Source organism: Engraulis encrasicolus, chromosome 8 (genome assembly GCF_034702125.1).
Source record: "Engraulis encrasicolus isolate BLACKSEA-1 chromosome 8, IST_EnEncr_1.0, whole genome shotgun sequence".
Classification (NCBI taxonomy): Eukaryota; Metazoa; Chordata; class Actinopteri; order Clupeiformes; family Engraulidae; genus Engraulis; species Engraulis encrasicolus.
The window spans coordinates 17,173,871-17,195,149 of record NC_085864.1 but is presented as its reverse complement, the minus strand read 5'-3'; the positions used below and the strand labels follow the sequence as shown (position 1 = coordinate 17,195,149).

Here is a 21,279-nt window from a genome sequence, read left to right as displayed (position 1 = left end):
TCTTACATTCTGCAGTCCGTACAGTCTATAATGTGGGAGCAAAACAGTTAGACCCACACTCTTGTCAGTACCCAAACATGAGGCATCTTTTTTCATGTTGCACATTTTCATGTTATTGCCGTGTTGTTTGTGCTGATGTTACATAACTTTGGGATGATATTTGCAGTGTGTTGTCCCTTATGATGTCTGACCCATATGACTTCTGTCAGAAATAGCATGACTTTTGCTGATAACTCTGTTAAAAAAACATAGGCATATCCTAAAAGAAGAAGCTTATTATGCATTACACATGCTTATAAATAATAATAAAAAAAATCAGCTCAAATGTAACATAATGTAAAATGAAAGTAAAAGCTGAATCTACCCAGCCAGATAACACACTCTTAGAATCTCTGATTTAGCCCTCAAACTGTTTTAGCTTCATACTGTATTTAGCTTTAACTTCACTTTAGCTTCCTTGTGAGGTTGGATAGCTTAACAATTATTGTAGGACCTAATATCATCCTCAGGTGCAATCTCTGACTTCATCCCGAATTCTTCGTGAACTATCATCTAATCACCTTTATCAAACCACACCACAAGACACGCAAAAGGGGATTAACTACATTTGCCTTTCGGCAAAAATTCAGTTCTTTGGCAGCTTGTCAGTCAGATCAACACGTGGTCCTAATGGTTAGGGTTAGGAATTGTTTGATTTGGGCATAGTTTTAACGTGTGTGGTCGGACTGTGGTCGGGATGTCTGACTAATGGACTGTCAGACCAATGGGATGGAACTGTGATTTTGACATGTCTAGATGTATTTAAACACAATACTTTCTAAAGTTGCTTTGGATTGCATTTCATCTGCTAAACAATATAAAGTTCACCTTTCCTTCAACCAAGCCTGCTTCAAAATACATACACAACATTAATATAAACAACCTGCATTTCATGGCTGGACACCTTTTCGTTATGTCTGTAACATATTTGATCTCTTCAATTCATCGTTAACTGCCATAAATCTTGTCAATACACGGTAGCCTAGCCTATATGCATATAGTTAGTATGGGTTTGTGCAGTATAACATTTAGCTCTTCTACATAGTATAGGGCATCTAATAAAAGGCATGCATTAGGCAAGTAACATTTGTATAGTTACAATACTCATGTACATTAAAATCGTTTGGCATGCATGGCTCAAAGTTGTTCTGTCAAAATAGCCTACTTAGCACCATTTCACAACAACAAAACCCATCAAATAGTTTTATAAAAAGGTACAGTAACTTGATAACCCACAATCTACTTGCATTTGATAAAATATAAAAAGTGAAAAAAACCTTAAAATTAAACCTGAGCATTATACGTGTACAGTATGTAGTTTTTACGAGCACCGCCTGCGATGCGCACCAGTTGTCTGCAAATGCCTTAAATTGTGCTTAAATGGTGACAGTAAAAAACTGCACTATACCTGAGTCATAATAATAGTTATTAGGGCTCCACTTGGCAGACTCTTAAATCGTTTCACAGTCCATAATGGATGTAGCCTGACCTGGCATCTGATTTTACCTAATGAATAATGTTTGATTGTGACATGCAACATGTAATGCGCCATCCCCACCCCGTCCCTCCTCAGTTCACTGACTGGGTGGTTGTTTGGCAACTCAGGACCCAACCCAGACTGAACCTGGTGGGAAACGTGAATTGAACGGAGCTTTACGGACGGACAAGGCCAGGACATCATGTATGAGTGCGGTGCCACATTCAAGAAATGTCCTCCTCGGAGGCGCAATTGAGGCTCTGCCTTCGGGACAGCAGGGCGTGCACAGGGGACGATAGCCCAGTGATGTTGGAGACCAGCCTGGCTGGACAGTTGTCCCCCTCCGTCCACAGGTACGCCTCGCCTGGCCGCATGGGAGTCGGGTCACAGTGAAGAGACATCCTCAGGGGTCGCGGATGGGGCTCCGAGGTCACCTGGGAACTTTGGCTGACCCTCAGGATATGCGCCATGACAATGGTCAGCTCCTGAGTTGTTTTGGCCACACTTTCCACCGTCCCCAAAAACACTAAAAGGAAAAAGTGTGTAGACACATATTTGCACGCACGCACGCAAACGCACATGCACACACACACACACAGACATTGAAATAATAAAGTTACTATTAAAATGTACTTGTACTGTCAATACACAAAAGTCTGGTGGTCAAGATTGTCAAAAACAGCGAAGCCCTTTTAGCAGCAGTAGGCCTACTTCTTTATGGTTAGGGTAAGGGAGAACCACAAATTTGCTCCCTTTCACTGTGGTGGCCCGAAACCTCACAAAATAAAATTGGATTAAAAGTGAGCTCATCGGTGTGCGGTCCTTCCTTACAGTACATTAACTTTACGCTTTGACACTGCACCCGGATAAAGGAATTGGATGTGCGCGAGATCTGACTGCTACTTCTTTTTGGTGCCTGAGGCCAAAATGTAATGCTACTGTAAAACATGTCTATTGCCTACAGCTCTGCTGATCCAGAAATACGATACTAATGGTTCTCTGTCATCCAACCAGAACAGAAGAAGCACTTTAGGTGAAAGATTAAACTTGAACTTTAACTTAAACTTAAAAAAATGCATCTTGTTCCCCTAGTCTAGTGAGTGTCTTACCTTGGCAGCACACATCTTCTTTCTTCCAGTGGTTCAAAAGACGCCGCTGGAATCCTGCAAAGGACATAATACTGTACATGAGAATGTTTAAGGATGCAAAGTATTTCCTTTAACACCCCAATAACTTACTATACGTACTTTGTGCCACCTAAAGAAGTATGAAATCCTGCAATACAGATACTTGTTATTCATTTTTACACATTTTATTTGACTTATTCTTGATGTTAAGACCTTCAATATCAGTGACAAAGTGATTGAACAACCATTACTGTATTTTAAGTAGAAGGCTTTCTAGACAAGATTCATTCTTTTGGTCTGAACGTTAAGTATTGGCCCTCAAGGCATAGCATGGAAACAGCAATAATACAGGTGTTTGTGAGAAAGGAGGTGGTGTTCCTTAGTGTGCTATGCCACCCAGAGGCGCATCTTGTCACCAGGCTAGGCAGGCAGCCGCTTGGTCCCCCAAGCCCCTGGTCCTGGATGGTGAATAACAGCTCACACTTTGCCACAGTAGTGGCAAATTTCTTTCAAATGTTCTCTCCTTTGACATTTCACTTGGGCCCCCAGGTGAACCTAGTTGCGTCTGATGGCACCTATCCATAAATGTGTTTGTATGTCCATGTGGCCCCAGCCATTTCTCAACTCTTCCTCTCTCCTGCGCCTTTCCTGTTTACTCTCACAGTTGAAAAAAAAGTCAAACACAATATAAATCCGAGATGGATCAGGTTCTAAGTCATCTTTTTTTAAAGATAAAGATAGAGACTAGAGAGTAACACATATAAATCCGCTTACCCCTTCCTTGTGATGAAATTGAAACACATACAGTATTTACAGAGAGAAATGTTTTCGGATCTCAACTTTCTCTGAAGCACCCTTTCATCACCTCTTCATGATAGGGTGCCTGCAATGCCCTCAATTTGAACTATGAAGTCACCCGTAGGCAGCTACTACATCCCACACATTTCACACGGTCTGTTGAGACAGTGTTTTGCTTGTGTTCTAAACTTAATAACACTTTCACTTATCATGTCTCAAGGCACTTTTCCACATACAACCCCGCCATGTTGTGCTGTGTCATGTCAAGTTGAGTGGTGTTGTTCAGTCAGCCTGTTTTTTTCCCCCATTACAAATCGTGAATTATTTCGCAATATTCTGACTTGTGTCGTCGACCTGTGCTTGTGGCCTTTGTGTTTCACGTGATGCCCCACCTCCGTGGAGAAAATAATAAAGGTTCCCTGGTGTCAACCTAGCCACAACAGCTTTTGGGGGACTTTTCCACATACAAAATCATGCTTACAAATGAGAAAATGTCATCTCAATTGCGGTTTTGCGAGGCCACAAGCAATTGGGAAGAAGGGAGTTAGAACCCTGTGTTACCCCGAGTATGGTTGGAGTTATGTTTTTGGTGCTGTCACGTAACATGACTTAGTTGACTAATGTAGGGCCGACAGATATCTAATAAATCGAAGTAGGCTATACATAGTTTGAAGGACATCATATTTGGATGCTACAATGTTGATGTCTGCAGATTTTAATATTTTTTGTGGTTTTATTTTATTTTATCTTTGCAGGGACTGACATGACAGACGTTTCGGCTGCACAGAGCCTTCTTCAGTGACACTGAAGAAGGCTCTGTGCAGCCGAAACGTCTGTCATGTCAGTCCCTGCAAAGATAAAATAAAATAAAACCACAAGAAAGAAGAAAAATTGAGTGCGATCCATTCCCTACTACTAGATTACTTCAGAGACGCACCAACAAGACGGAAGAGCGCGGTGTGTGGAAGATAACCTTGTGCAGATTTTAATATCAAAGAAGTTAAGTGTCAAACTAAAGGATTGTTTTTGGATTCACCGGTGAGGGCGAGTTAACACACACCATTCTGGCAGCGACATACCCGCTCAGCTCGGTTCAGCTGGCCAAAAAAAACGAGGGCTGGTTTTCAAGCTGCGCCGTGCTGTACTTGAACTTGACAAATCGAAACAGAATATACGTTTGTTTATCTTGGTCTCAAGAGAGATGAACAGACCAAGGATATGGATCACTGGAACCATGTTGTGTGATCTGAAGAGACCAAGATAAACAAATTTGCTTTAGATGGTGTCAAGCATGTGTGGTGGTAAACAAGTGAGTTTTACAAAAAAGGTGTATCCTCTCCATAGCCAAGCATGGTAGTGGGACTGACATGGTTTGGGGATGCATGAATGCTGTCAACATTGGCAATCTGAAATACACCTAAAAGAAACATGCATGTCAACATGCACTGTGACTACTGAAGCAGATCATGATATTCTCCATAGTATTGCATTCAAATCTCACACTAATCTATTTAAGCCAGATGCAGACTCAAAATGTAAAAGTTCAATGCAAAGAAAGGTTGAAACGCACACTGATGACCTCCCTTGTCATCCCTTTTCATTTCGTTTCATTTCGAGACAATTCGAGCCAACATAGCCCCTTCTCTACCGGATTTTAATCTGGGGTGTACTCACTTTTGTGAGTACATGTTCAAACATTAATGGCTGTATTTTGTTTTTTTCTGAGTGAACAAGAAATTTAAGCGGTTAAATATGTTGTTAAAAGGTCACTAATCATTGTGTCAAAGTTACATTTCTGTAATGCTTTTCCTATGAAAAGATATACTCAAAAATCTGCAAAACTGTGAGGGGTGTAATCACTTTCGTGATATACTGTATCTAAAGGCAGCCTATCTATCTTGTGCCTCATTTCACTCTTCCCAGCGTGCATCTTCTATCACAAACCTGAGTCACATTCCGCAGAGGCCGTGGGAGATCTCTGCATCGCCCGGGTGGCTCTGGAGCAGGATGATGTTGTCAGATCGCTCCAAGGGCTGAAGGCATCAGCGCCGCAGCAAGATGTCGCAGGTGATCTCCTGTGACTGAATCAACAGAAGCGGAAGATACAACACTTGACATGAAAGCACCCCATTCAACTTAATACACACTGTAAACAGTAAACACAGTGTAATGATTTGAGTGACCTTAGATAGGCTGCATGGGCCAGATAGCGAAACACAAAGACATATATTGTACATAAAATGCCAGTTTTAAGATTGGCTGCCAAGCAAACTGCTGTTTTACTGCCAAAAGATAACATAGCAGAGTCACAACATTTGTTTACACAAACCGTCTGGATGATTATTTGCTGTTAAGCACTTCACTGCATTATTCCACAGTTAATCGGCCCACCTCTCAACATGAGCATACCTCACAGTTGGCCTGGCTGTGTTTTTCCCAGGGGTTAAAGTAGTTTTCGTTTCTTATCGGTGCTACCCCCCCACCACCACCCGCATGAGCATTACATCTATAATCGCTGCATGACTATTTCAAGTGTCCTCATAGGAGGACACTTGTCTCAAATGGCATAGTGTGGTTGTATGTGTTTTCTAAAGTAGCTTTTTGGTGGGGGGCCTTTATTATTACAGGACAGTGTGAGAGTAGACAGGAAATGATTGGGAAAGAGAGATGGGACAGGGCCGGGAAATGACCCTGGGTCGAAATCGAACCGGGGTCCCCGTGTGCAATGTAAGCCCAAATGTGGGGGGCTTAGCACGCTGCGCCACAGCGCCCCCTGTTGTATGTGTTTTCTACTGCAGATCTTAGTTTTTTCAAAGGTGGGATTTTGGACAGCATTAAATCTATTCTCTTAGGTACTGCGCACCAGCAATTTTATACCCGTGCTGCGCACCTGTGCGCACCCGTTTACTTTCACCACTGTTTTTTTCCTCACAGTGTATCTGACTGTAAAAAACAATAGCATCCATTCCAGCTTAGGAAGATACGTACGGTAAGCGGCAGGGCAAGTTGTCTTCACAGTTGCCAATAGAGGCATGCTCAGACAGTACGCTACCTGGAAGCAGTGTCAAAATGTTGCAAATATTCCTAGAGACATGCTGTCTACCACCAACAAGCCCAATGCAGGTGGCACATTATGAAAGTGACTGCTAGATTTTAGGTGCAAAAAAATTAGTGACTGTTGAATGAATGGAAAATGATGCAACCTCCTTGTCTGCATCTCTGACTCTGCTCCCTTGACAGTTTTTTGGACTCGTTTCAACAAAACCTTAGGCTACTACAATTGGTTCATAAACGTCAGTAAATATTGGGCTAAAATGTAGTGGTTTTCTGCCCTGTATGTCTATATATTTTAAATTGTCTGGATGGTCTTATCTGCTGTCAAACACTTCTCTGATTTATTCCATGTAAGTAATCGACCTGGCTGTCACACATGGCTTACCATGATAGCCAGGTTTCAACAAAAACAACATTCACATTCTAGATTATCTGCAAGAAGATAACTGATAAGTCAAAATGTCTTCACAGTGGCAATAAAAGGCATGCCCGAACACATGCACATGCGAATGTAATGTCAGAACATTGTATGTGTCAGTTAAAATGTATATAGGCTACACTGTATTTATCATATGTTTCATATTATTCCACTACGAGTTTTCCCCTAGCAAAGTTTCAGTTGTATTTAAACTGAATTTTGATAAGCCCTGATAACTTGGTGGTGATCTGTAGTTTAAGAGGGGCATTTTCCCTAGCATGTATGTCTGCCAAGAGTGTCATGCCGTCTGCATAGCACCCCCCCAGTGGTGGGGTTGGCTGGTAGATTTCCAATGTTGCTGGTACAGTAGATATATGGCTGGTATATATCCAATGTTGGCTGGTAGGTTTCCAATGTTGCTATACATTTGTTCAAGGTTTCATGCACTTTGCTGTAAGTCCATTGTTGTGTTCTTCCACACACAGAGATGACTTTTAACTCACACATGTTTTTTTAAAGGTGTATAAGTGAAATACATAACAGGTGTGTTTAAAAGAAAATCACCTTAGGTCATGTGACCAGGACATAAATTGACTGCTCATGGACATCTTTGATGTTTAATGCTACCAGCCCTCTCCCCTTGAAGAGCACATGGGATAGACAATGTCTACGACCCACGGCAATCCTTGCCCATCTCTGAAAATAATTATTGACTGTTGAATTACACAATCTCCAGCTCTGCTCACTGCCTCTAATGAGAACTAATGGCATCTGTAGACTTTTTGTATGTTCAATGGATGACCAAAATCACATTACTAATGGTTTTATGAACTTCTGTAAATATTTTACTAAATCTGACTAAATTTGACTAAATCTGACTGAATTTGACTAAAGTTGTTGTTTCCTCTTCTTTATGGGACAACAATAACAATACGTAGATAAATAAGCCATTCTTTTTGACATGCATCATGTCAATTATGTTCATCTGCTGGCAATGTCTCCCCTTCAGGGGATTTCAGTGTCTCTTCTGTGACCCGAAGTCCTGAAGATGCTTGTCTCTCCAGTCTTACATTATGTGCTGTGGTGTACATGCCAGCCAAAAACAAACAATCTTGTTCTCTAAACTGTTCTGTAATCTCTTATCGTCAATGGTCTCATTGTCCCATGGGCACGTAGACAGACACCTTACAGCTGCAAGCCCCTACCCCGCCCAAACACTGTGCCCACACAAGCACACACACACACACACACACACACACACACACACACACACACACACACACACACACACACACACACACACACACACACACACACACACACACACACACACACACACACACACACACACACACACACACACACCACTTGGTCCTTCCATGGCTATAGGCATAGCACTGACATCACCCCATCCTGTTCCCCACCCATACGCACGCTGCATGACATCGCTTAGCACACCCATGTCTCATGACTTTCTCTCTCTCTCTCTCTCTCTCTCTCTCTCTCTCTTTCTGTCTCTCTCTCTCTCTCTCTCTCTCTCTCTCTCTCTCTCTCTCTCTCTCTGTCACACCCACACACCCACACACACACAAGAACAACTGTTTCCCACTGCTGCACAGGCACGTACTCCTTACGGTAAAATGCTCCGGCTTTCGCGTGACACTGATATCATCGCACCTCTTCCCCGTCCCATCCATACCCACACTCACATTGATGGCTCCATCCATGTCCCAAACCCTCTGTGTGTGTGTGTGTGTGTGTGTGTGTGTGTGTGTGTGTGTCTCTCCCTCTCTCTCTCTTTCTCTCTCTCACACACACATACTGTACACACACCAACTGCCACCTACCTCCTCTCAGGCACGTACACCTTACAGGCACCACCCATGTCTCATTGCCTCGATCTCACTCACTCACTCACTCACAGGCACGCACGCACGCACGCACGCACACGCGCACGCACACACACACACACACACACACACACACACACACACACACACACACACACACACACACACACACACACACACACACACACACCAACTGCCTCCTACCGCCTCTCAGAAACATACACTTTTTACTAGCTGCAGGCCTCTGCATCTTCCCCCGCCCACTCTCATAGTCACAACAGTCCCCTATTGGCACTCCCTCTCCCGGTCACGGCACGCTTCATTTGAAGCAGAGGGTGTACATCTCTATGCAATCACCCGTGTCTAAATGCCTGCTTATATTTCCAACCTCTTGTCTATCTTGCAGACTGTTGCATCAGATTTTTTTTTTTTTTTTAAACAGCAGATGCAACACAATCCCATAGAAGAACATTAAGTGACGATTGTTTCTGTTATTTTAGTACATTTAGTACATGTTTTTTTAAATTGCTTAATACTTTTTTACTTACTTGATTTTTTAAAAACATTTTTGTAAACCAGAATGACAATGGCAAAAGAGCAAATTTGTAGGTAAGAAAGACAAAATATTTCATACACACCATTATATTAGTCAGTCGGCCCAAAACCACTTTGATTTTGGAGGGCTCCCATGTACAGGTGCAAACTTATAGAGTTTGGTGGTAGAACCTTTGTAAACCTCCCTCCCGATGCCTCACACAGTATCAGTAGTTGCGCAGAGCCATCAGTCTGAACTTTAAGGTCAGCGGTATCGTGCCGTGTCTCCTGTGGGGCACCTAAGTCACGCCCTTCTACTTCCGAGTCGTGAGACTGAAGCACTCAAAATTTTGAATGGGAGTTAATGGAGCGAGTCAAGCTAAATCCTCATCCCGTTTGGCATGTGCTCCGGATTTCACATATGACGGCAGTGAATTTTAAAGGTTAAAGGCACTCATTTTCGGCACGCATGAAGGGTTATTTTAGCTTTTGCGCAAAACTGTGTTAGAGACTACAACGTGCGCCTCGCATATTTGACGTGAATCGAGGCACAGCCAACCCTGCCGCTGCACCGCGGCTGAAGTGGCTGCACGTCGGACATGCGACTTCTGTTGTGTAGTCCAAATAATTACATATTTTTGCACGCACACAACTCAAAAAATGTTTGCTAAGTGAAGTCGACAATCACACCATTGGCTATCTTTAATTCTGAGGTAGAGCATATGCGTGATGGACGGAGGAATGCGAGCTTTGATCATCAGTCCATTAAAGCCCAGTCAAAAGTTTTGGCTTTCCCAGCCCCATGAGCCGCCCGGAAGGGGTGGAGACTTAGGTGCCCCATGTCCAAACTGGAGAGTTGACAGGTTCAAGCCCTGAGTGGCGGACAAGCGCAGATGCCCTGTAGCCTACTTCTGCACTATACATCTATCTATTTATCGGTGTGAGTGTATCCACTATTATAATGATTAGCAAAAGTGCTATTTACATGACATGCAACGATTCTATGTAAGTTTAAACTTCAGAAAACATTGCACACTGGTTACTATTATTTTTGGAGCCGTTTCGCCCAATGTGTCTTCAGGTTTGCTTTTTACCACCCCCGACTAACCAGTGCCACACCATCACATTAGTTGCTACCAATTTGCGTGTAGTCTCTACCACCCCATTCTCTTTTTTACGTCTTTTCTTTGGTCTTTTTTGACGTAATTGATGACAGGACAGTGTGAGAGGTGGACAGGAAGGGAATGGGGAGAGAGATGGGGTGGGGTCTGCAAATGACCCGGGCCGGGAATCAAAACCGGTTGGCCACCCTCACACACATTCTCATAGGTGCGTCAAGACGGTCCAGCATGATCACAGGATCAGTTCACAGGAAGACACACTGTGTGAAATACGCTGTTCTCTCCAAGAAACACAATAAACAGTAATCATTGTGCAGTGTTTTCTGTACTTTCATCCTTGATGAAGTTTTCCTGTCCCACACCTGTGCCTGTATTACCGCAGGCTTACGCACAAGGACTCTCTAGAACTCTGATTCTATTTAGGTGTTGGACAGATGCCTAAAATGTGGCTTGAAAAGGCACAGGGATTTCTGACATACTGCATGACACGAGAAAAGGAAATGATGATATTTCACGAACAGCGGAACATGCACTTGACCACCCGTCTTCAAATTGCACATAAACAGACTTTAAGTGTATGATGGATGACTCCCAAGACCTCAAAGCCTGTTTATATGATACGGCTACATTAGAGTCTTTGATCCCTTTAAGCACATCAGTGATAAGTGTTTTTCTATTTTAAGCAGAAGCCTCAAGGAGGGAAAGTACTCATGGTGCATATGGTCCTGCAAGATGAGGGCGGTTCAGCCAAAACACACGCACACGCACACGCACACACACACACACACACACGCACACGCACACACACACACACACACACAAACACACGCACACACACACACACGCACACACACACACACACGCACACACACGCACACACACACACGCACACACATACACACACACACACACACACGCGCACACACACACACACACACGCACACACACATGCACCCACCCACACATGCACACAAGCTTGTCAGACAATTTTTTTACTGGAATTCCCAGTGGCAGCGGCAGGAGCAGCAGATCAGGGTCGAACTCAGAGAATACAACTCCACCCATGTCTGAGTATGCGGCAGTGTCTACTTCAGCACACAGCCACTGGGACATCAACACGAGTGAAAAGTGAATAACAAACTCAATAGCCTGTCTGATTCCCAGCTCCAGGCACTGGGAAAAAATAGGAAAGAATGTGTTTTTGTCCGAATCTGTCTTTAGGAATGCATCTGCAGTAGACATGATCTCATACCGTCTACTAAAACAGGATGTGTTTGTCCACTGTGATACTTGCACCAAAAGGAAGCAATGTTGTTGCCTGTAATACGGTAAATGCCCCTCATGTCCATGGATACAAACATTTGTTAAAGGGAAGCCACGAATCTCAACTCTCTCTATTAAGTGGGATAGCATGGAGGTCTTAGCCGAAAGCCATCTTCAGCGCTCCTCTCCATGAATACTAACACACCTCACCCACACACAAATAAACACGTTTGTAAAATACACCTCAAAACCTCGGGCCGGAACTAATATTCAATGGGGTTTTTTTTCAATCCAGGCTGACACAGCACAGCACAAAACAATATTTTGTATCATATATTGTGATATAATTACAATATAAGATTTGTAACATAGCTCACGTTAACATTCTGATACGTAAACAATAATCAACTGAACCTAACCCTTATTTCTACAGCAGGATGGAATTAACGTCATTATCCTGTTGTGACATGACATTGCATGCATTGTATGATATTGTATGACATTGCATGACATTGTCCATAGTAGTTCAGCAGTTTCTATATAAAAATGTTTGCCGCAGAGCCCCCTGTTGGCCTGCATGAGTAGGGCCTGTAACACTGTGCGCTGTGCAACACCAAGACCACTGCACTGCACTGCACAGCACACCAGCTTATATATAATAATCACAATAGCTTATACCATGGATAATGGTCACACACCAATGTGTAGACGCTCTCTCCAGTTGTACATCCCATTGCACATCTTATATGTGCCCTTATGCCTTTATGCGTTTTTATTATGCATTGTTTTTTCAAAGATAGAGGATATCAAAAAAGGAAAAAAAGTTTTTCACTGGACAGTAAAACACAGAATATGCGCATGACAATCAACTTGAAGCTGAACTTGAATCATACCTGCATCCACTGCAGCAGATTTGCTCGACGGGGTCGTATTCGTGCTGCCCACAGCAATGTGCGCCATGAGGACGGTGCATGCTGCTGCCACTACTGGTGCCGCTGCAAGGTCCGCTTTGGGCCGACGTGTGGCGGAGAGGCTGGTGGCGGGTGCAGCCGAGGGGGCTGTCCGCAGCTTCATGGAGCACTCCGTTGCAGCAGCGATGTGTCACGTTGCTGTATTGCACTCTGCCACAACACTGGCCAGGCATACAGAGCGAAGAAGAGGGAGGAGTGAAAGACATAGAGAGACAGAGACAGAGAGAGAGAGAGAGAGAGAGAGAGAGAGAGAGAGAGAGAGAGAAGGAAATAGAGAGGAGTAGGATGTGAGGCCCAACTTGACTTCTCTTCTACAGCATGCGCTCCACCCATTTATTAGCGTATCACTCAACCTCTGACGAGTAAGCTGCCTTACTGCTGCCACAGTGTTATAAGGCACTATCACTTAAAATGCTCCAAGTAGATAGAAGCACTGGAGACATTATAGATTCCTTTTATAAAGTCTAATTTGATATAAATTATGGTAACACTTTATTTTAGGGACACATCTATTAGCACTAATACATAAAATATTAATGCATGTGTAAGTAACTTGTAAGGCATGTACTAAGCAAAATAAGACAGTTGTTAAGCATGTATTCACAAATGTCTTGTTCATGCACAATAAGGGATTTATTACCAATATAACCTTAGTAAGGACCTAGTAGACCTAGATTTCTATTTATGTGTAAGCAGTAAGGGCCAGAATACAATGTGTATAAGCTCCTGGTACACTGTGTGAACAAACCCTGAACAGTGTGAAAACAGATGTGGAATAAGGGTCCCTATTCTAAAGTGATGCATTGCTCAGCCCAGATGGCTTAGGGCCCCCGCACTACCTAGGGCCCCCACTCTACGTCCCCCGCCCCCAAACCCCCCCGCGGGAAGCAAAGTGTAAGAGCATTTCAGATTCTATTAGTCTCAATAGGAATGAAGATCTCACTTATTCTACTCACTATGTTAAGGAGTAATTGGAAGCATTATATAGCAAGGATTGGACGTAAAGTTATCAATGACGGTGGGTGGTGAGATGTCATTTTTTCATACACCAATTAGTTTTAATTGTAAAAACCCTACAATAAATGCAGAATATAACGATGAGTAATAGTTTGGAAGCGAAACTAAGCTATTCCTTTCTGATAAATAAGTTAAAGTGTATATCTCAGGTTAATTTTTATTCAAAATAATGGACTTCCTTTGATAGTTCTACCACTTGAACAATTATCCATCATTTTTTTCATGCAACAGGACATCAGAAAATGAAATATAATGAGGAAAAGTGTGTATTTTCAGTAACATGTTCAAAGAATTCTAATCTATTGTGTGACGTCAGGCGAGGCCATTCAGTAGCCCGCAGTAGCGGTAGTCCTGCATTCTGTACGGTGTGTGATTGAATTATGCCGTACGGGTATGAAATAAATATCATTGGCAATATTATATCATGACCGCTACAGGGTGCCATGTGACCGTGAGGCAGTAAAAACCAGTGTTCGAACTATGCCACAAAAAAAAAATGGGGGGGGGGGGGGGGTTACGATTGCGCTTGCCTCAAAGTGCGAGTCTCGAAAGCTTGAATTTGGAGAAGTAGGCCTACCATGTGATTTCAAATTTCAAGTAGACACTACACTACAAATTACCAGACATTGTTAGTATCAACCTTTAGTAGGTCTATCACGCCATTTCAGCATCATGTCCAAGTGGGAAAGAATGTAAACAGCGACAAATAATAAATAAATAAAACCGTTTGGGTGAATCATTCGCTCCAAGCTTTTTAACGGCAAGGTGCAAAGCAGTCGGCTGCATTGTAAGAGTGCCAGAGATTACCAAATTCAAACGACTGCAAAGCAATCTGTCTGGGCACAGCGGAAAGCACCTGTGCGGTCCACACGGCCGTCAGCAGAAAATGAATGAATCCCTTGCAATATGTCCGAGAACATCAGTACGCCTTATGTCAAATGGCGCATTTGTCTACTTGTTTCGAGCACCACGCTTCATTGCCATTGCCGCGAGTTTCTGACAAACCACATAGTTGAGCTGCACAACGTGACACTATCATACACAACATGATGAAGCGCCCCCCTCACGTTTGACATCCTCGGGCCGAAGTCTCATAAGGGGGTAAAGACCGTGAACATAGTGACACACACTTCACAGTGGTGTTGGTGAAAACGAAACGAAGTTGCCTCCCACGGCCCAAACGCAAAATAATGCCGAAAATTGAATGCCACCTCAGTTGTCCTGGCAAGGGCAACTGGCGCGTTATCACTGCTTCTTATTCAATGCAGCAGCACTTTCATTGTACTCGCGCTGCACTTGTCTCACAATGCAATCAGCTGCGTGCTCCGGGCCAAATAGTCAACTCTCCCACCTTGTGGACACAGAAGGGAACAATTTGAAGAACGCGTTTCAGACGGACGGACAGACATAGCCTACCCTTTTATAGAGATGCTGGGACGCATCTAAAAACATGGATCCAACGCGCGTAGTAGGAAAATAGAGACTGAAAAGATACAACCAAAAGGCTCTACTCGAAGGCTCCAGCCAACGCTGTTGAAAGATTGTTTGCCTCTCTCCCTGGCCATCTGAATGAGATGCTTTTATCAAACAAATCTACATTGGCCTATAGGCTAGTTTTGGTATTTATGTTTGATCTGGCGACTATTGTTGTTTTACTGTCTTGCTTGAATCGCTCTGTTTGGATTACTTGAAGACTTTCCATGGATTATCCTGCATCGTCTCAGTGCCGTGAGTAACCTGGAACATAAGTACCGGTAGGCTATATCATCAGAGGTGATCTGAGTCACTTTTGGCCGCGAGAGACTTGGAAGGCGCTACATTTGCGCCACACAACGTGGATTATTGAAACTGAAGACTTTATTTCTTCTATTGGATAATTTCGTTTGGTAGGCCTATAATTACGGACAGTGTAGTTTTTTTGTGACACTCGGACTTTTTTTTTTCAAGGAATATAGGTTACCCGAAATAGTCCCGCCGCCGCGTGGGTTACCTATTATTGATTTGTGATACGCATGTGGGTGACCTTTATTGAAGTTGCATGTAATTCTATAGAACAGTCAAAGGAAATTGAAAATGTGATTTTTACAACAGCGACATGACTCGGGTGGTATAGGCCTACTTTAGCCTACTGTTTTGCACCTTTGAAAAGTTTGACGCGATTTCAGCACCACGGACAGTCCCTCCCCAGTCGGGCGAATAGCACCACATTTTAGGCTACGCAGATCATTTCCCGTTTGTGCTGTTTGTAATTTAGGTAGCCTATTGCATTTAGCTGACACGATATTGGCAGTTCATTAAACATGATTAAAGGTAAGCCCAAACATATGAAGGGACTTGTAAAAAAAGAAGCCCATGTCGCATAGTCTAGCCTATAGGTCCAAGCAGAATTTGCAACCCTGCATGAATAGCATTTCTACTAAAACTAGTTGGCCAAAAGTTACTAAATCATTTGGAAGTTGTTACAGTGCCCTGCATGAGAAAAGCCGCACGATTACAGTTGCGATTTCTATTATAGGCCTGCAGACCACGGCCATTTATATCATTAGTGATCGTCTCCTCGCCTATGTAAAATTCCAGGCAAATAAAATTAGAACGTTCACCCATGGCCTCGCCTGACGTAGTCGCCAGGTTACGGTTAAACCCACATTTGCCACAACAAAAATCGTTGTTTAACATCGTTTTTGGAGGGACTTATATATGTGGATCATTTATTGAATACAGTGTGTACACATTGATCCAAAGTAGTGGTTAACCTGCGATATAGGGTGACATCAGCTAAAGTGGGCCATCAGCCAAAGTGGGCCGCTTAAGGTTTCGAGGTCCCAGCGCCTATGGAAATGAGAGCCAATGTCTAAAAAGGATATTAAATTGTTGCCATGACTGTGCTTGACAAGTAACACTTAATTTGATTGGTTTTTGTTTGTTATTGTGGGAGGGGCAGTAATTCAAATGTTGTTTGCGCGAGGAAACTGCATGGTAAGTAGGTTGGCATGTCAAATCTGGCTGAATATTATAAGGATCATATAGTTATTTTAAAACATACCTACCTACAGATTTAAAAAATGCTCATGTTATCAGTCTTGGTTGTATAAATCAGATCAAATAGTGGTAGTCTGATATATTAACTTAATTTAAGAAAAAAAGGGTTTATGTTGGTGGCCCAAATGACTTTAACCCCCTATGGTAAAGTGGGCCACGCGTCTTCAGCTAAAGTGGGCCGCCATTATAACCAATGGGTGTTTGCTGTTGCTGTGGAGATAGCTAGCTGGAGATAGCTATGTTTGTGTACACTTTCGAAGAAAAGATGAGGCAAGATGGCAGGTGAAAAGAAATTAATATATATGAAAAGATAGGAGACAGAAAAAGTGAAAAAATGGGATGAACATTGTCCAGAGACATGTGGCTGTACAGCATTGTGTTTTAGCATCGAAAGTAATGATGAATTATTGACTTTTTCCCTTTTTTATTTAACCGGCCCACTTAACCTGATAAGGTGGCCCACTTTGGCTGAAGCTGCCCATTCAAAAAAAGTTGTCACAACGAATGTTTAAAGACTTATAGGGCCTAAATAATGATGTTTTATAATATAATTCCAACACAAAAATATGGAATATAGTAGCTATTAATTATATATGTACATTTAAAATGCACAGATGTTATTTTGTTATTTTCCCAAGCGATCTACCAAAAAGCGGCCCACTTTACCTTATGTCACCCTACACTTTAATGTTTGAGAAACTTAGCTACAAGAAGTGCAGTGCATGATGGGTACGCCCTTAGTCAGAAATGCAATGCATGGCCAATGCAGCAATATTTCTGTTGTTACGTACATGGCAAATTGTTTGGATAGCAACTAAATTTCACAAGTGAGGGGAGGAGCTAAGGACGTAGGCTCAGAGCTGGGTAGGTTGTCTGTTGGCCTAGATTGCGTACCCATCATGCACTGCACTTCTTGAAGCTAATGTTCTCAAACATTCACTTAATTATCACAAAAGAGTAGTTTAGTTTTGCTTCAAAACTATTATTCTAATGTTCTGCATTTATTTTGGGTTTTTTTTACAATTAAAACTCAGTGGTACATGAAAAAAAATTACATCTCACCAACCCACCGCCATTGACAAGTGTATGTTCAATCCTTGCTATATATAGGCTCTTGTTACCTCCCTCTCATTGATATGAACAAGAGAAAACTAGATGACTCAGTTGGGAATATTTTGATTATTTGATATACCCTTACACTTTGTAGATCGGGGGGGCTAGGTAGTGCAGGCCTGGGTGGTGTGGGGGCTCTAGGACTTTGGTAGTGCAGAGGCCCTGAGCCATCTGGGCTGACCAATGCATCACTTTAGAATAGGGACCCTTATTCTGCATCTGTTTTCACACTGTTCAGGGTTTGTTCACACAGTGTGTCGGGAGCTTATACACATTGTATTCTGCCACTTACTACTTACTAATAAATAGAAATATAGGCTTACTGGTCCTTACTAAGGTTATATTAGTAATAAATCCCTAATTGGGCATGAACAAGACATTTGTGAATACATGCTTAACAACTGTCTTATTTTGCTTAGTACATGCCTTGCAAGTTACTTACACATGCATTAATATTGTATGTATTAGTGCTAATAGATGTGTCCCTAAAATAAAGTGTTACCTAAATTATTAATCTCCTCCATCTATTTATTTATATCTGATGTCAGTTTTATGACATGCATTAAGAAATTACATAATCATCATAATCAAGATGCGATTTGGCGGGAAATAAAAAACATCTGCATGCCCATCTGCACAAAGATGTTATGCAAATATCAAAGGAGCGGCATTAACCCCATAATGCACGCCATACCTCCTGTGGCGCGTTGTAATGGTCATTGAAAAGTTAACTACCATAGTACTACACTACTATGACATGGCATAGGGCCTTAAGTAATGCACTATGACTTGGTCATAGCCATTCTGGTAATAGCTAACTTATAACGGCATGTCTTTACAGGTTAGGGCTCTTACACACCAGAGCGCTAAAGCGTCGCGGAACGGCCGTGATTTTTACCGGTGTTGGTGAAAATACATTGAAACATATCTGTCCTTACACACCAACCGGCGGTAGTCGGGCATCAGCAGCGCGGGAGCCGGCTCAGCGCCGTGCTGCATTTGGAAAATAGAACTCGAGCGTATTTTTCACGCCGGCGACCGGCGGTGTCTCATTCAAATGAATGGCAAAGTAGCACGCTAGCTTTGGCTGTGGGGGGGGTTTGAACAGGACTGGCCGTGCATGTCGACGCTCTCAGTGTGAAAGGCAGAGAAAAACACACTGGCCGAAACTAAGCAGAAAGGCCACGTTCATCTCGCGTCCGTTCCGTTCAGATTTGGTATGTTTGACCCCTTAAATGTGGATCTGAATGGAGATTATCTAAACCATGAAGGAAAACTCCCCCTACATCATTTGTGAGATTTCCCATGCAAAAAAAGAAAAGATGGGAAAAAATGGGAAACCAGATCAGAAATGCTCACTGACCTCAGTTTGGCCATTCGTGGGCCTTTGGAACAGCTGGTCTACACAGCAGATGTGGGTGACAGTGTTGTACCTCGCCAGGCCACAACGAGCCTCCTCCACCACACTCCTCCTCCTTCTCCTCACTGGAAAGATCAAGACAGAGCCAGAGAGCACTGGAGACCCAGAGCAGAGGTGCATAACGTAGAAGTAGAAGAAAGTTCATGATGTATGTACAACACTAATATGGTACATGATATTACATAGTTGTTACTTGCTGCACCATTTATTCCACTAAACCTAATGAGTAGCATTTTCTTTCAGTCTGTCTTTTCTTTTAGTTCTACTTCTACCTCTGACTGACAGAGAGGGGGAGGGGTGGGGGGTTAACAAGGTAGACAACCTGTGATTATTCTTGAGTATGGTTGGGAGTTAGAGATGTATGTGATATGAAATATGATGCTATTAAGTGCATCATAAAACCTAGCCTAGCAACATAATCGTTTACAATGAAGTTCAGGAAAGGAAGACCCTTTTTGCTGGTCTGTTGCTGGTAAAACACACCACAACTCCTTCTAACAACTGTTTTGACAATAAAACGTCTAAATTCAATTCAGTTATTTTTTTATCCCATGATACTACAAGCAAACCGACCATGGCCGTAGCCACATATGAGGTAAGGGAGGTCCGAACTTCTCCTAATTTTTTTAGAGAAAATAATATTTTTATTATCTCAGTTTTCGCATACACGTTTAAACTTACGTTTTTATTTACATAGCTTTTGTGTATGGGTGAGTGTGTGGTACCATTGGAAAGGTCTCTTTCCAAGAGTATGTGTAGGCTATTACACGTGTGTGTCCCTGACTCGGCAATTAACATCAACAAACAGTAGGCCTAGTTGCAAAATTAAGTGGTCACCAGTAGTAGACAATCGATTTCTTCGGCCATCCTGCAGCATACAGGCCATGTCATATACTGACAGAATATTTATGCCAATTGATCAATATCAATATTACTTAAAGGTAGAGTTTGTTTTAGTAGTTTATATCCAGAATTTATGCTGCCCATTCACAAGTGTTATCGTTTCTATTTATCATCGTCATCTATTTCTGAGTAGCCTAGGCCTATGCCTGTTAAAAATGTAAAAAAAAAAAATAATGCTGTGCTACGCGCGCACAATGGACCTCGCTTATTTCAAACTCCTGGCTACGGCCATGAAACCGACATATACTGTCCGCCCAAATTTCTCAATATCAGACAGAGGAGAGAGGAGAGTACAATCAAGATCACAATCACTGTGTATGATGGTGGCCTCAGTAAGTATTGCAACTATGCTGCTCCTTGAAACTGTGCTGCCTATTTCCAAATTAGATATCTTCATGATTATTTACTAAATAATTAACTAATATTTACTAATATGACGAAAGTACAGTATGTTTTGCAGCTAAAAAAATATATTTCTGGAAATTCAAAATGGCGGACAATGGAGACGATCCCCCTTTTCATGTATGAAAGTGCAATTCATAATGAATACTTAGAATTTGATGGTGATGGTAAAAATTCATGAAAAAGTAGCATGTGTGGATGGATATCATGAATTCTGGAAATTAACTACTAAAAATATTACACAGTGCACCTTTAAGTGCTCTTGTGTGATTATGAATAGTCCCTGGTGGTAGTCCTACGTAGTTCTGGTAGTGTAAATCAGTGGCAAGTTGAGTGTCTTTGCTTGCCTGATTATCATCACGACTTTCAAATCTCTTCGAGACTTGGTCTGACCAAGTTCATAACAAGTAACATTCTTAAACAGAATGGTTGACCCACCTACCTTGGTTTGATACTAGTGGAAGGTAGAACAGGCTGAGCCAAAGTTTAAAACAAACATTTCTTAGTCCCAAATAGAACGTCTCTGCTTAAACAACGTCACTGCTTTGAACACGCCTCTACCCAGAACGGTTGGGAATGCTCAAAGTTGATTAGTTCCCGACAAAGTGGGTGGAGTTCCCACTGTAGCCGGATCCAGATTCTACCTGAACGAGCTCCTGGCCTTAGTGAGTGTAGCTGAGCCGAAGGCGTTGCGTCATCACTAAGGCGGAGCCTTGGTATGGCTTTGTACGAT

General features: G+C 42.5%; 1 protein-coding gene across 1 annotated transcript in view; it reads right to left on the bottom strand.

Annotated features, from left to right (window-relative positions):
* si:ch211-195m9.3 (uncharacterized) overlaps positions 1 to 21,279 on the bottom strand; it is a 40,923-nt gene continuing 19,644 nt past the window's right edge. Inside the window, exons 4-8 of the mRNA XM_063205978.1 lie at positions 19,185 to 19,306; positions 12,575 to 12,813; positions 5,386 to 5,522; positions 2,626 to 2,679; positions 1 to 2,042 (exon numbers count right to left, since the gene is read on the bottom strand). Of these exons, the coding sequence (XP_063062048.1) occupies positions 1,741 to 2,042; positions 2,626 to 2,679; positions 5,386 to 5,522; positions 12,575 to 12,813; positions 19,185 to 19,306 (854 nt within the window). The 3' untranslated portion in view covers positions 1 to 1,740. The remainder of the gene's footprint in view (positions 2,043 to 2,625; positions 2,680 to 5,385; positions 5,523 to 12,574; positions 12,814 to 19,184; positions 19,307 to 21,279) is intronic.